The 14461-nt window shown below is 35.7% G+C and overlaps 1 protein-coding gene across 7 annotated transcripts in view; it reads right to left on the bottom strand.

Moving 5' to 3' along the window:
• Positions 1-14461, bottom strand: part of cep104 (centrosomal protein 104) — a 32675-nt gene that overhangs the window by 12553 nt on the left and 5661 nt on the right. For all 7 annotated transcript variants that reach the window (XR_014535900.1, XR_014535901.1, XR_014535902.1 and 4 more), the window contains exons 6-13: positions 13989-14065; positions 13695-13866; positions 11877-12032; positions 11359-11571; positions 9180-9386; positions 8773-8940; positions 6128-6301; positions 5031-5207 (exon numbers count right to left, since the gene is read on the bottom strand). Coding sequence is in view for 4 of the 7 variants with exons in the window: in XM_083555332.1 (XP_083411458.1) it covers positions 5031-5207; positions 6128-6301; positions 8773-8940; positions 9180-9386; positions 11359-11571; positions 11877-12032; positions 13695-13866; positions 13989-14065 (1344 nt within the window). In the remaining 3 variants the exon portion in view is untranslated. The remainder of the gene's footprint in view (positions 1-5030; positions 5208-6127; positions 6302-8772; positions 8941-9179; positions 9387-11358; positions 11572-11876; positions 12033-13694; positions 13867-13988; positions 14066-14461) is intronic.

Here is a 14461-nt window from a genome sequence, read left to right as displayed (position 1 = left end):
AATTTTGCCTGGGAGAGACCTTGCTGATATATACGTATTACTACCTTGTGTCTTGTTGCAGTGCTTTGTTTTACTATGGTGTACGTCCTGTGACCTGAAACTGTCAACCTCATTTTTGCACAACATTGTATGTAACTGTAAATAGTTAAACATATAATGTGTCATTCAATAACTTAAAAAAAAAAATTGCAGTGGTTAGCAAATTTCTGTGGCAAAATAGGAATAGAATACTTGAGGATGTAATGATATAGAAAAACAATTAACTTCACACAGGTGCCACATTATACCTTCACACTGTTGATTATTTGGCAGCAAAACCCTTATATTTTTTATAATATAAAAATGCCCATGTTGTATTAAAAGAAGCGAATTCATGGGCATTGCTATATGGGATTATTATAAGATAAAACAATGATGGTGCTTGATAAAACATGTAAACACCGCATAACTGAATAAGTCATCCATATTTAATCGCATTTTTTTTTCCTTCAAAAGTACTCACTCAAAATATCCTATTCTCTCTGTTTCGGTTTCCTGTTCCCAGACTCAACTTTCTATTTCGCAATACACAGATGCTATTCATGAGCACCGTATCGCTCTTCCCTTCATTTTAATTACAGGAAACCTAATAGCGTCTCAGCTCAACGCAACAGCTCATCTCCCAGGAAACGGGTGGAAGGAGGGGAGGTATTTATCAGCACTGACCCTTTTGGTAACCCAAAGCCACCCCTTTACCAGCAAGCTCTAGTTAGCAGGGCCAGAGTAAATAATCAATAAATAAATCAACAAATATTTGAGTTGCAGTCAACTGCATGCCACTCATCATCATCGTCACTATCAGAACCCTTCCTATTTATTATTATTATTTTATAATACAAAATATGTCTGAGATATGCTAGTCATATCTCAGACAGTTATCATGGGAATTCCTTTATTACATGCACTATGAAAGACTTGACTACTGGTGAAATGAAACACAAACTGGCAACATTTTGTTCAGAACAAAGCTAAAACTTACCCCACCTACACATCAGGTCTGGATAACAATCAAGTGTGAACTTTTAACAGCTATACTCTGATACTTTTTTTTTTTTTTTATCACAACCCAAATTTACCAATCAAACAATCCTGCAGCCCTACAGGTGACTGAAAAAAACACACAGAGAACCTCACCTAGAGGACATGCATTAACTGACCGAAAGAGGTGGAAGACTAAAAAAAGGAAAAAGAGTAACAGAAAAATGAAAATAGAAAAGAGAACGAGGGCTAAATAGAGAAAACCGTAGAGAAAAATCCCTGCAGGGTTTAAACAGAAACAAGTTTCTGAAGGACTGCATCTTAATGTGTCAGAGGCCAGCAGTGACTGCCTTATAACTCAGGGTTACAAGCCTAACATGGGACTTCAGCACCACCCACTGCCCCTCTGTTATACAAAAGCACTTCTGTTTCAAGCTCATTCCTCTGCAAAGAGTATTTCAGTGATTGATATGAAAGAGAGGATGCTGAAAACATAAGCACCTTAACGATCACCTTTCCTGCATGCTTTGGACAATATTTTAGGAGATGATACCATATTCTAATCAAAGTTCGATTACACTGAAAAACATACAGTGGTATGAAAAAGTGATTTCATATTATTTTGCATGTTTGTCACACTTTAATGTTTCAGATCATCAAACCAATTGAAAAATTTGTAAAAGATAACACAAGTGAACACAACATGCAGTGTTTAAAAGGAGTTTTTTTTATCATTGAGGGAAAACAAAATCCAAAACTACATGGCCCTGTGCGAAAAATGTTTGCCACCTAAACTTAATAACTGGTTGGGCCGCCCTTAGCAGCAACAACTGCAATCAAGCGTTTGCGATAACTTGCAATGAGTCTGTTACACTGCTGTGGAGAAATTTTGGTCCACTCATCTAAGCAGAATTGCTGTAATTCAGCCACATTGGAGGGTTTTCGAGCATGAACCGCCTTTTTAAGGTCATGCCACAGCATCTCAATAGGATTCAGGTCAGGACTTTGACTAAGCCACTCCAAAATCTTCATTTTGTTTTTCTTCAGCCATTCAGAGGTGGACTTGCTGGTGTGTTTTGGATCATTGTCCTGCTGCAGAACCCAAATTTGCTGCAGCTTGAGGTCAGAAAACAGATGGCCAGACATTCTCCTACAGGATTTTTTTGGTAAACAGCAGAATTTATGGTTCCATTAATCACAGCAAGTCTTCCAGGTCCTAAAGCAGCAAAACAGCCTCAGACCATCACACTACCACCACCATATTTTACTGTTGATATGATGTTCTTTTTCTGAAATGCGGCGTTACTTTTACGACAGACGTAATGGGACACACGCCTTCCAAAAAGTTAACCGTTTGTCTCTCAATCCACAGAGTATTTTCCCAAAAGTCTTGGGGATCATCAAAATGTTTTCTGGCAAAACTGAGACAAGCCTTTATGTCCTTTTTGCTAAGCAGTGGTTTTCGTCTTGGAACTCTGCCATGCAGACCATTTTTGCCCAGTCTCTTTCTTATGGTGGAGTCATGAACACTGACTGACGCAAGTGAGGTCTGCAGTTCTTTAGATGTTGTTGTGGGGTCTTTTGTGACCTCTTGGATGAGTCGTCGCTGTGCTTTTGAGGTATTTTTGGTCGGTCGGCCACTCCTGGTAAGGTTCTCCACTGTTCCATGTTTTTGCCATTTGTAAATAATGGCTCTCACTGTGGTTTGCTGGAGTCCCAAAGCTTTAGAAATGGCTTTATAACCTTTTTCAGACTGATAGATCTCAATTACTTTCTTTCTCATTTGTTTCTGAATTTCTTTGGATCTTGGCATGACGTCTAGCTTTTAAGGATCTTTTGGTCTACTTCACTTTGTCAGGCAGGTCCTATTTAAGAGATTTCTTGATTGCGAACAGGTGTGGCAGTAATCAGGCCAGAGAAATTGAACTCAGTTGTGATAAACCACAGTTTTAACAGAGGGGCAAACACTTTTTCACACAGGGTCATGTACTACATGTTGTGTTCACTTGTGTTATCTTTTACTAATATTTAAATTACTTTGATGATCTGAAACATTAAAGTGTAACAAACATGCAAAAAAATAAGAACTCAGGAAGGGGGCACTTTCACACAACTGTATAAAACAGAGCTCAAAATAGACAATTATACAATTTTGCACAATATATTTATAAATGACAAATTATACTAAAAGATTTACATTTAATGTTTAACAGTAAATCCTGTTATCACCTACATTATAGTCGGTATAAACAGAAATGCACATACTCTCCTGTGGTGGAAAACATAATGCTATAAGTTTACCTGAATCAATAATTTTGTGTTTTATTTGTCAATTTATTTGTCAATAACACATAAGATGTTAATTTTTAGCCTTAGATTATGCAAATGTTCTTGTGAATGAGTTACTATAGAAATAAAAAAGTATTAGAAAAAAACATTAATATAAATCATTAATTTGAATAGCAACTGGAACTACTGCTGTAGCATACAGAACTGCTGGTATATAAAAAAGCATGAAGACCTACTGGCCAATTAGAAGTAAGATTTGAACACTGTTGTATTTAAATGTTGTATTTAAATATATCTAAATAAAATACTATATATGCATATAGTATATAGTATTTTCTTTTAATGAGATGAACTGTTACCTTTTAATGAGGTTTTATAAACTGCCATTTAATATGAGCCTTTTGGAGACACTTAAACCTTGGCAGCTTATTGCCCATAGAATGAGATCATCTTTCCAGTCAACGGCTATGTAAGATTCGTACTCGGTACATGAGTGTGACACAATTCCTTATTCAAGCCAAACTGAGCTGTAATTCTTCTTGATATTCGACTTCCAGCTGCAGTATCTTGGGCAAGGATTCAGTTTGGGCACGAAGCCTCTGGCTGGGCAAATATTAGCAAATGTTGTAAGATTCGATTTTAAAAATGTGTAATTAAATGCATGCATTCCATATCGATGTTTCTTATCGTGTCAATAATATTGCATAAAATAGAAAAACCTAGAAACACAGCAATGCTGAATTTTCTGATTGTACAATATATTTGTAATAACAGCAGCCCTGACTCGAGTTCCTACTGTAAGACATGGGTTTAAAATACTGTGCTTGTTCTAATGCTAATAAACTGTTTGCTAGCAGCACCTTCCATGGAGAGCTGTATGATGGATACTTTATGTGTTATCATTTATATTGATTGCTTCCTATGAGGACACCTTTATTTTTGTATTTTTAAAGTAATAATCTCACTGTAACAGTAAGATATAAAGCTGTTCTTTTAAGTTTTCCTCCACAGGAAGTCTTGAAAATTGAGGAAGCTGTGCTTTGCTGTTTCTTGATAAAAATGATTGCGAGCTGTATATTTATGTCCTATTAACTTCAAGAGAGGCTGGCCAGGAAACGTTTATAGCAGTTAGACTGTAAGCGATAACTGGGGACTAACTTGTGTGGCAGCCAATCCAGAACATTAAATGCAACTATAAACAGATAAAAATCATGTTCTATAAATAAAATATTTAGGTAATTTGCAAAAAAAAAAGAAGAATTAGATGAATAAAAAACGTTGATTTGATTGTGATTTTCTGTTATAGGTACATTCCTATTTCCAAATTCGGGGTGGCCACAGCTTTCTGTTCGTTTCACATCATACTTTACTGGATTATTTGCTCATAGCATGCCTCATTGCATTTTTTTCCTTAGTGAGTAAAATGTTAACAGCAGTTTCGGTTAACATTTTCACGTTTTGTTGAAGGAGCTAACAACTAAGGTGGAAACTTGACAGTAAAATAATTGAAAGTAATGTGTGTGCAATGTGGGTGCTTAGGATACTTGGTAACATTTCAAAAGAGAATTTTAGGTGAAGTGTGCTAAAAAGTGATGTGGGAATGAAGGACAGTGTTGGAGAGTGAAGTAGGACATGGCCAGGGTAAGTGTGAGATCACCTCTTTATTGGTAAAAAAATAAATAAAAAATAAAAAAATAATAATATTAATAATATGAGGTGTTTACCAGCATGACGTTGTCAAGGGTGAAACCAGAGTTGCTGGTGCCAAGCTGTTCTAAAAGCTTTTCCAATAGTTCAAGCCTGCTGAAAGCCAGACGTGCTGGCATGTTGCTCTTTATGGGCTTTACCAGCTCAGTGGGGACGAGCTGCAGAGCACGAACCTCCTTATACAAAGCCATCTCCTGAAAAAGGAAAGTTTTACACAGGTAGACATGAACATTTTAAAATTCTCAACTCAAATGGATGATGAAACAGGAGAATGTCTTTAATAATTTAGTATGTACAAGTCTAATACATCTTATACAAAATGCCCCCCCAAAAAAAGGCAAATCAGTTATTGCATAAACAATGCATTGGATGCTGTTTAATGCTCATTTATTAAACAGCTGTAATTTGATACAGAATTAGAGATCATTACAGAAGATGGCACCAGCACAAATCTGACAAAAGCTCCATTCAATGCTGGATTTGTGTTGGCTCGTTTAATTAGTGAGTTTCTTTGGCAGGCCAGTGAGCAGTATGATCTAAGAGCTGCTCCTACACTGAGACAGTCTGTGAGTCGGACTAGAGACTACTGCCCAACAGACTCTGACCGCCAAGAGCATAAAGGGGAGAGGAAGGGAAGGGAGGAAAAAAGCTTGAGAAAGAAGAATCTTCTTATATACTGTATGATTCTTTGTCTATGCATCCTATAGACTCTCCTTTTTAGCTCACCCTAGATGTTTCAAATGTTTTTTGTCCAAGGACTGGGAAGATCATGTCAAAATCATGATTCTGAACCTTTTCTTATGAAAATTAGGATATATGTTTTGGATCCCTGTTCCTATAAACAATCCAGCCACAATTCGATTGAAGCATGGTTGGCATAGAAAGTCAACAATTCATTATATCATAACATCTCTTACACTTGCTTCCTCTTCCAGGTTTGTTATAGTTCAATTTGCTACCTAATAAATGAAGGTTAATACACATTCCTAAATTTCTAACCAAGTAAAACTTAAAGTCATTAATCTAAAAACTATGAAAAACAAAATATCTCACCCCATATTTTTAACCCAACTTTACTCAGGTTGGGCATTCAGGTTACCTGTGTGCCATTTACCTGGATAAAAGCAACGGCTTGTGTGCGGAGCCTCTCCGTGGACTCGCCGGTCCGAGAGAGAAGACTAGGCCAGGTGTGCTCTACACAGTAACTTATCTCAGATCTTCCCAGCTGGTGAGGGGACACTAACTCCTTTAGAATCATCCTCAGCAGTTTTATTGCGGCCTGAAATACCTGCAAATGACAAAAAACAAATCTGCTGTAACCACATATTCCAAAAATAAATAGATAAATAAATAAATATAACCTGGTGAATTGTCAAAACTAAATGTAGAACCTTCCTCCAATTTTCACATGTATAAAGAACTGGTGATAAATGATGTAGCATTAACGCTGATGCACAATGTCTACTACCATTATTAAAAGCCAATTTCATGTCTGTGTGTTTTGTATGCTAAAGAATTTCAAATCAAATATACATACAAGTCACTCTTAGTCATTGGTAGCGAGCTAAAAGACTAAACTCTTGTGATGAACAAAATCACAGTTTTGTTGCTTAACTTTTAGATATAGTAGAAAATATACTACAAATCAAGACTCTCATACTACAGTTTCAATTGTTTCAGCTTGTGATAAATGTGAACAAACATCATTGACTATTTGTCTATAACAAAACAAACAATATATTATTCTACACATTATTTTTGTAATACACAGAGTTCAGTAGCTACCACAGCACAGAGATGTCATTAACAGCAACTACAGCAGTTGTGCTGTTATTTTACTAAATGGCCTGAGGGAGAGGGCTTTTGGGAATGTCTCCAACACTGGGCCTGCATTGTTCTGCTGCTCAGAGTTGACATTTTTAAGAGTTTATGAATGAACCCCTGAAAAGAGCTGGAGCTGTAGGGGATCACATACCGAAATACCGCCATAGGAGATTAATCAGGCACGTGACAGCTGGATAAAAGGGGCAACAAACACGTAAAACTTGGCTGAAATCTGAGAGAAGGTTTGGGGGGTAGGATTAGAGCCCCACATCAATTCTTGCTCACTGTTAACCCTTTTCACACAAGTGGTATTGATTTTGTGCGTTTTCTTGGGCAATATAGGTGAATCTCCACTAAATATTAACATGACTGTTTATTTCTTAAAATAAAATACATTTCTTAAAATATTCAGAATCAGAAGTTTTGACCTTATACAGAACTTTTAGTAACACAACACCATCACTATTTACAAAGATTCACAAAAAAAAATCTTTAGATGTTCTAATATTAAGATCATAATATATTGTTTAGACACTACAGCTAAAGGCAAGTCAAAATCCCAGCCTATAAAGAGATCTCAATACGTATCTTCACATTCAGCTATATGGATATGGCTCGTCAATATGCATCTCAATATGCATCTTCACATTCAGCTTAATGAATGTGTCTTATCTTACAAGCCACACCAAACCAACCTCCGTGCACCTGTGGCTGTTTATCCAAAATGAAATGTGTATTTGACTTCCTGTGGTGTGTGTGCTATTATTATCTTAGAGGAATGTTTTAGCCTTGTAAAAACAGAGTAAAACATGTGTCTATGCAAAGTGGTAGATTAACAATGGATATTTTGTGCAGAACATCTGATACTGTTTCTTCACTTTGCACAACAATCCCCCTGTGACCTTGCCTCATGATCTTGATTAGTGGCTTTTTCTATTGCACCTATCTATGTTCACCTAGAGCTACCAGAGTTGCAGCTTGTTTGCAGGTCAACTGATTGACAAACTAAAAACTATAATCTCCTTCAACTGGTGTGCTTAATTTTGAGTGGATTTGGAGTCCACTCTGAGCTCTGTGGCTGGTAACTTGAGTTGTTACTGTGCTAGCCCTGCTAGCTCTCACACAAGACACATGTAAATAAAGCCTGAAACATCTACCCATTGTGTTTGAATCGGTGCTTTGGGCATGCTGCCAAAAAAGCCCTGGAGAGAAGATCTCATGCACCGACCAAGTACTAGCTATCCACAGAGATTAGTTTGACAGTGGTAAATCCCTGCCTATGCTCAAAGTGCCACAGCCATTATGATGTGTCAACACATATGTAGAGCACATATACTCATCACAATCATTTAGGAGTTTGCAAAAATTGCTCTTAGTGCAACATGATCAATCATGCTTCTCTCAAAAGCCATATATGGGATTTTCCCTTATGCCAGAGTCCCCTTAAGATCTCTATAATGAGCTCATGCAAGAAGCCAAAAATGATATAAAATGTGTAAACAGAAGGTGGCCCAGTGGGTAATGGGCATCATGTCCATTATCTACAGGTGAACTGAGCACCAGCCCCTACCAAGCTGTCCCACAAGTAATGTATCTTTCTTTTCCTCCTGGGTATTGCTTAGCCATTAAAAGACAGTTAATTATATGCGTCAAGACTTAATCATTATGAATAAGTTACTTGGAAACAAGCTGCTCCAGGAAGTAACCTGGTCCCCTGGGAAGCAGCAGCTCGTCAATGTGCACCTTTTTCCATTGTCAATGTCATGATCCATACTGTAAATGTTCCAATATTGACAAAACAATGACACTTCCTCAATGTCTGAGGGTGAAAACACTGAGTCATAACCTACAATGAAATTAAACCATGAAAACCTCTGATTTGCTGATGGCTGTTCAGTGACATAAAGAAAACAGATATGTTAGTGATGGACTCACGGATGACACTTTATCAGTAAGTGCTTTCTTGCAAAGGAACACTGCTGCTCTCATCATATTCGTTAATTCAGCTTTAGAGGTTGCTGGTGAAACTTCAGCTAGTTTTTTATACACTGCCAGCAAAGAATCTTCCCTATAAGACCAGGTCTTTGAGTATGCTCCAGCCACCTGAGGGGAAAAAAATGCAAATTTAAGGAACTTTCACATCATCACAATATAATCCAGTTCTGGAAAAGCTGGAGTCAGCAGAAACACCCTTTAGAAACTATGAAGTAGAACTGAATTAATTCTGAGCTTATTTATCATAAAATTAAGACACGAATAGTGTTATACTTCAACATCTTCATGCTTTGAGTCATTAGTTTATATGTGGAAAATATGAAAAAAAGATTGCATAGAATGCTCACCAGACTCTCTCCATAGACCTCTATGGGCAGAACAGCTTCTCTTTTGGCTTTCTCCGATAATGGCTCTGGTTCTTCTTTGACTTCAGGACTGCATTGGCTACTTATGTCTAGTGGAACATGAATGTGTTCTGCCTGAGGTTGCGATTGATTCTCTGATCTCTTCTTCAAGGCTGGTAGGGGCCTCTCATCATATGGCAAGGAGCTGAACTAAAGCGTACACAAATACACATACAATTATCCAAAATACAATGTGAAAGCAATATTATATACACTTTCAATTTCAAATCATATTTAACTGGTGTTATCTTGTTTTATATATATGATACTTCCTTCCTGGTGAATTCTAAAAACTGGTTGGTCAGAAGGTGTTGAATAATTTCTCGATAAACAGCAGCTCTGCCAGTGCCAAGGCAAATCAAGATTGTAATATGTGTTTGTTTATATACACTACAGGTTGAACAGTTCATTTGTAGGAATTTGGAGTCTAAGAAAAAACAGCATTTTAAAAAATGATTTAACACGGGAATATTATGACGAAGCTTAATTATATGTCAAATTGTTTCAATTCCTAACGAGTCAAATGCTGGTTGTGACTAATAGAACCAGTAGTCAGGTAATTTGTCCATGTTGTGATGTTACAACACAAGAAAGTGGAGATAGATGTGGCAGACAATAGTTCTGGCTCACTATAACAGATGGAAGAAGTCTCCGTCTCACACACCATGTGTATGGCACAGACAGCATGTAATACGAGACTGAGAAGGGCCACACAAAAGAAAGCCCTGGGACAAAAACATAATTAGCATGTATATTCATAGATGTCCTCCATGTTCCTGAGAAATTTGAGAGACTAGTCCTTTTCAAAGCATAATTTTGGGTGGAAGATTTTACAGTTGTACTTCGTTACTATACCAAAGTGCACTTAAGAATTATTTTTGTGCTATTTTTAATTTTAATTTAATTTAATAAAGCTCATCAGTTTACACAAAAGTCATCTGTCATGATACAAAACAACATTAATTCTATATTCATTCAGTTTAAATAATACATAATAAATATTTAGTAATTATATATGATTTTTTCAGTATTTCTAGGGCATTTTACTTGTGAGCAAACTAGATATAATCACTCCAAAAGTTAGAATAAATTAACAGCATTTAAATAAAGTTTTCATGCGAAAAATGCCACAAGTTTTTAATAATTAATAAAAGATGGGTTTGACATGAAATCTTGACTTATTCATTAAATCAGTTAAACAATTAAAATACTTTTTATATTACTTTTTTGCTTTTTACTTGAGCACATTTTGGCTGAATGTGTTCATTTTTCACCGGGAAAGATACATTATCTATACTTTTATCACTTTCTGTTTCTTTAATCACTCAGTATCACTTTTCATCGTTCAATTGTATCTCTATCCCTTCTCTACTGTATGTTCCACACTAAAAGGTGTAAAACACATTAGTGTTAGAGTAGGATTGGAAGTAAGCCATCAAATGAAGTGTGGTGCATGTAAAACATCTGCGGTACAAATATACCTCAATTACTCATCTGTCTTTTTCTTTCAAACGTTAACACAATGGAAATCAATAGAATAAAAGATTTAAGTCTAAGTTAATTAAATGCCTGAAGTAAATGATATATGAGATCACACGACTTCCAAATCCTCAATGGAATGCTAAATCATACAGATTACGTAAAATGAAATAGTCTTTCTTTTATCACACAGCGTAAAGGTTACAGAGCTAACAGTGTGAGGGAGGTTTGTGCAAAACAAAGACATTCAGATTGAAGATAAAAAACTAAACATAAAATGCAATATACTTTATACACAACAGCTATTAAAAATTATACAGACAATTGTGACAAAAGTGTAATACATTTAAATATATTTATATGTGAAGTGAATTGAAATTATGATTTAACTTATGATTTAAGAAAATTTGGTTTACTTTACTTTAAGACTTATTGACTATTAAAAAAAATTAATAAATAAATAAATAATATGTGTGTGTATATATATATATATATATATATATATATATATATATATATATATATATATATATATATATATATATATATATATATATATATATATATAATTTTTTTTTTTTGTAGTAAAGCAGAATAAGCAGCAAAGTGTAAAAAGTGAATGTGTACATAGTCTGAGACTCACATCAATCTTTGGAAAGTGAGTTGGTGTGTATGGTGGTGTTGAACTTGTGTGGTCAGTGCTCATTGGTTTTGGTGTAATCTGCTTGTCCTCCAACAAAGACTGTTCCTGGTTCTTCTTCTTTGGTGTTCCAGAGAGAGGCATGGAATGTTGTAGTGGACGAACGTTTGGAGAGGGAATGCTACAGTCGGACAGATTTTCAGTCCTTCTCTGGATCTGTAATGATTAGAGTAAAACTTGACATTAATAAGCTACATTACCTGTTATGCAAAATTCAGTGTATACTTATCATGTCATACTTATCGAACGTGTTCTATCATGACAAATGCCCAGAGCAAGCACCATGAAGATATGGTATACATGGGTTGGAAGATCTTGAGTGACCTGTATAAAGCTCTCAACCGTATTAAACACCTTTTTTCTATTAATTAAAATGCTGACTTCACCCTAGGCCTCCACACCCAGGTCCATAAATGGAAAGAGATACTGAGGCTTGGATTTTATGCTGTAGTACATCTTACCTGGCCTATGTCGAGCAGGTCATGTAGCTCCAGTTGCTGATAGACTCTGAGTCTGTAGGCCTCCATCTGCTCTTTCTTCTGCTTGGCTATGTCATAGTCCTCCCTCTCTATGGCACTGTGTTTCTCCACATCATATCTCCCCAAACACTCTCCTACCTTTCCAGAAAAACAGCACACAACCATACATGCATTAATACCTTAGGACATCTGTAAAATAGAATCATGTATTTAAACTTACTAAGTTGATTTATTTTACAGTTAATGCACAGGTGAAGTTCCAGGCAGTTCAGTTTCATATCACTTTGCCAAGATAAGTCAAATAATGAAAAAATTACATTACTATCCAGAAGAGCACAGAGACAAGTGGCTACATGATTTAACACCAAAGTAAACCATTTCAACCATTTTGATTAATTAGTAAATATTACTGCAAAATATATATAAACTGAATATTGATACTTCATGAAAGGATATTCAAATTCTCTATTAAATATATATAAATAGATAATAAATATATATAAATAAGTTTATAAATAACTTGACAAACGAATTTTGAAACTTGTTTACAGCCTTGAACCTTGTTTACGGCCTGTCACATCACAAGTGCTCTCTTGTGCTCCGTCTCTGCTATAACTGCATATCAATAGTTTTGACCTGTTTGTAGTTCTCAAATAGCATTTTAAAGGTAGTGACAAAGACTTGAGACAGGCTGTGTAAGAAATGAGTTCTGCACACAATGGCGTTTTACAGACAAAAGCCTGACACATGCCCTAAAGCAATGAATCTGAACAAGGTGGTATAAGTGAAATAACTGACTCTGATCTATTAACATATTAGGAAAATAATGCAAGATGTAATCAAATAAAAAAATTAAGAAACAACACTTAAGGGTGTGAATGATTTTTCCAGTAACTCATGAGCATATTATTCCATACAAATACAATATCATCTAAAAGTTTAAGCACACCCACTAATAGAAAGATTTCTCTCACCAAAATTTTCACATTTTATATCAGTATTAAAGACATAAAGTCCGATTAGAGACGCATTACAGAAATATGTTTCAGTTGTAGATCAAAGCAATTACACATATGCCAAAAGTGCAATTTAGATTTGTTTTAAAGACAAAACCTAAAACATCAAAATGTGCCAAAACATAGCATGTTCTTTGTCAATCGAGGGGCTCACAGTCAGCAAACAGTCCACCTAATTTAAATGTAGCTACCATAGAACATTGGTGTGACATAACACATCCTTAGAAGAATTCTAAGCAGACAAACTTGTTCTGTGATCATGCAGATAACTGACTGTGACAGAGAAGACAAAGGAAGATTGCGGGAAGTATATTTACACTAATTGCATATAAATGATTCTATGGAAATTTCTGATAATTAGACACATTGTTTTTGGAGTAAAATGACTTGTTATATTGCAAATTACATACAATAAACAAACCTATCTAACATCCGCACCTATTTCAAAATTGCTCAACAGAAATTGCACAAAAGAAAGCTGCTTGTAAGCAATCTCACCCTGAGGCAAATTAAATGGTAATGCTGTCTGAGTAGGTTCACATTAGGACAAAGGGGGATATAACAAACACACCATTTGTTGTTTTTTTGCGGTGTATTATATTTCTAAAATACAAAAATCAATGAAAACACATCAACTGTATTTGCTTTAAAAACATATTAACTGTACATGCTTTGAAAAAACAAACTGAATCTAATAGGCTCCTACGATTATAAGATGCTTGTAAAATAAATTACTATAAAAATCAGGATCAAAATTCTTTATTAAGGCTCAAGGAAAAATTACCTTCTGTAGATCTGCTATGGCCTGTTTGAGTTTTTTAGCCAGATGGAATCTTTCTAATCGGACCATTTCTTGTTTCTTATCATCAAGCAGACGAATTATATGGGCAACTTCAGGATCTTGATACATGTCAAATGCCAAGTCATCTAATGGTGAGATAGAGTCATGCTTGTACCTGTAAAAGTAGAGGAAAATCATTAAGAGAATTAACTAGAAGCAGAAGTTTTTATGTATCCACGAAATAAGTGCATGATGTCCAATATAAAAGAAACTGGGAAAAAAAAAAACATATAATACCCTGCATAAGAGCCATCCAGTGCTGAGCTCTGTTGTGTGCTGCTTATGTACTGATCAATCAGCTGATCTCTGCTTGGCTGGGAGACCACAAGGCAAAGAATTATACATTGGTATGAATAATGTTCTTGGAGTCATAAAAAACACAGTTTCAATGACAAGCCTTACATGGTTATTTAAACTAGAAAATATGCAGCAAACAAGTCTCACACAGCTGTGCTTGAAAGTTTTCTACAATTGTCTACAAATTCTACATAAATATTATGCAAAACATCATCAGATTTTCTGATCTATCTAAAGGAGATTTCTATGGATAGATGGATGGATGGATGGATGGATGGATGGATGGATGGATGGATGGATGGATGGATGGATGGATGGGTGGGTGGGTGGGTGGATGGATGGATGGATGGATGGATGGATGGATGGATGGATGGATGGATGGATGGATGAATGCTATGGCATTGAAGAGGAAG

The sequence above is a fragment of the Silurus aristotelis genome, assembly GCF_946808225.1.
Source record: "Silurus aristotelis genome assembly, chromosome: 11".
In the NCBI taxonomy this organism is placed as follows: domain Eukaryota; kingdom Metazoa; phylum Chordata; class Actinopteri; order Siluriformes; family Siluridae; genus Silurus; species Silurus aristotelis.
Note: the sequence above shows the minus strand (reverse complement) of the source record. Positions and strands in the feature narration are given on the sequence as shown.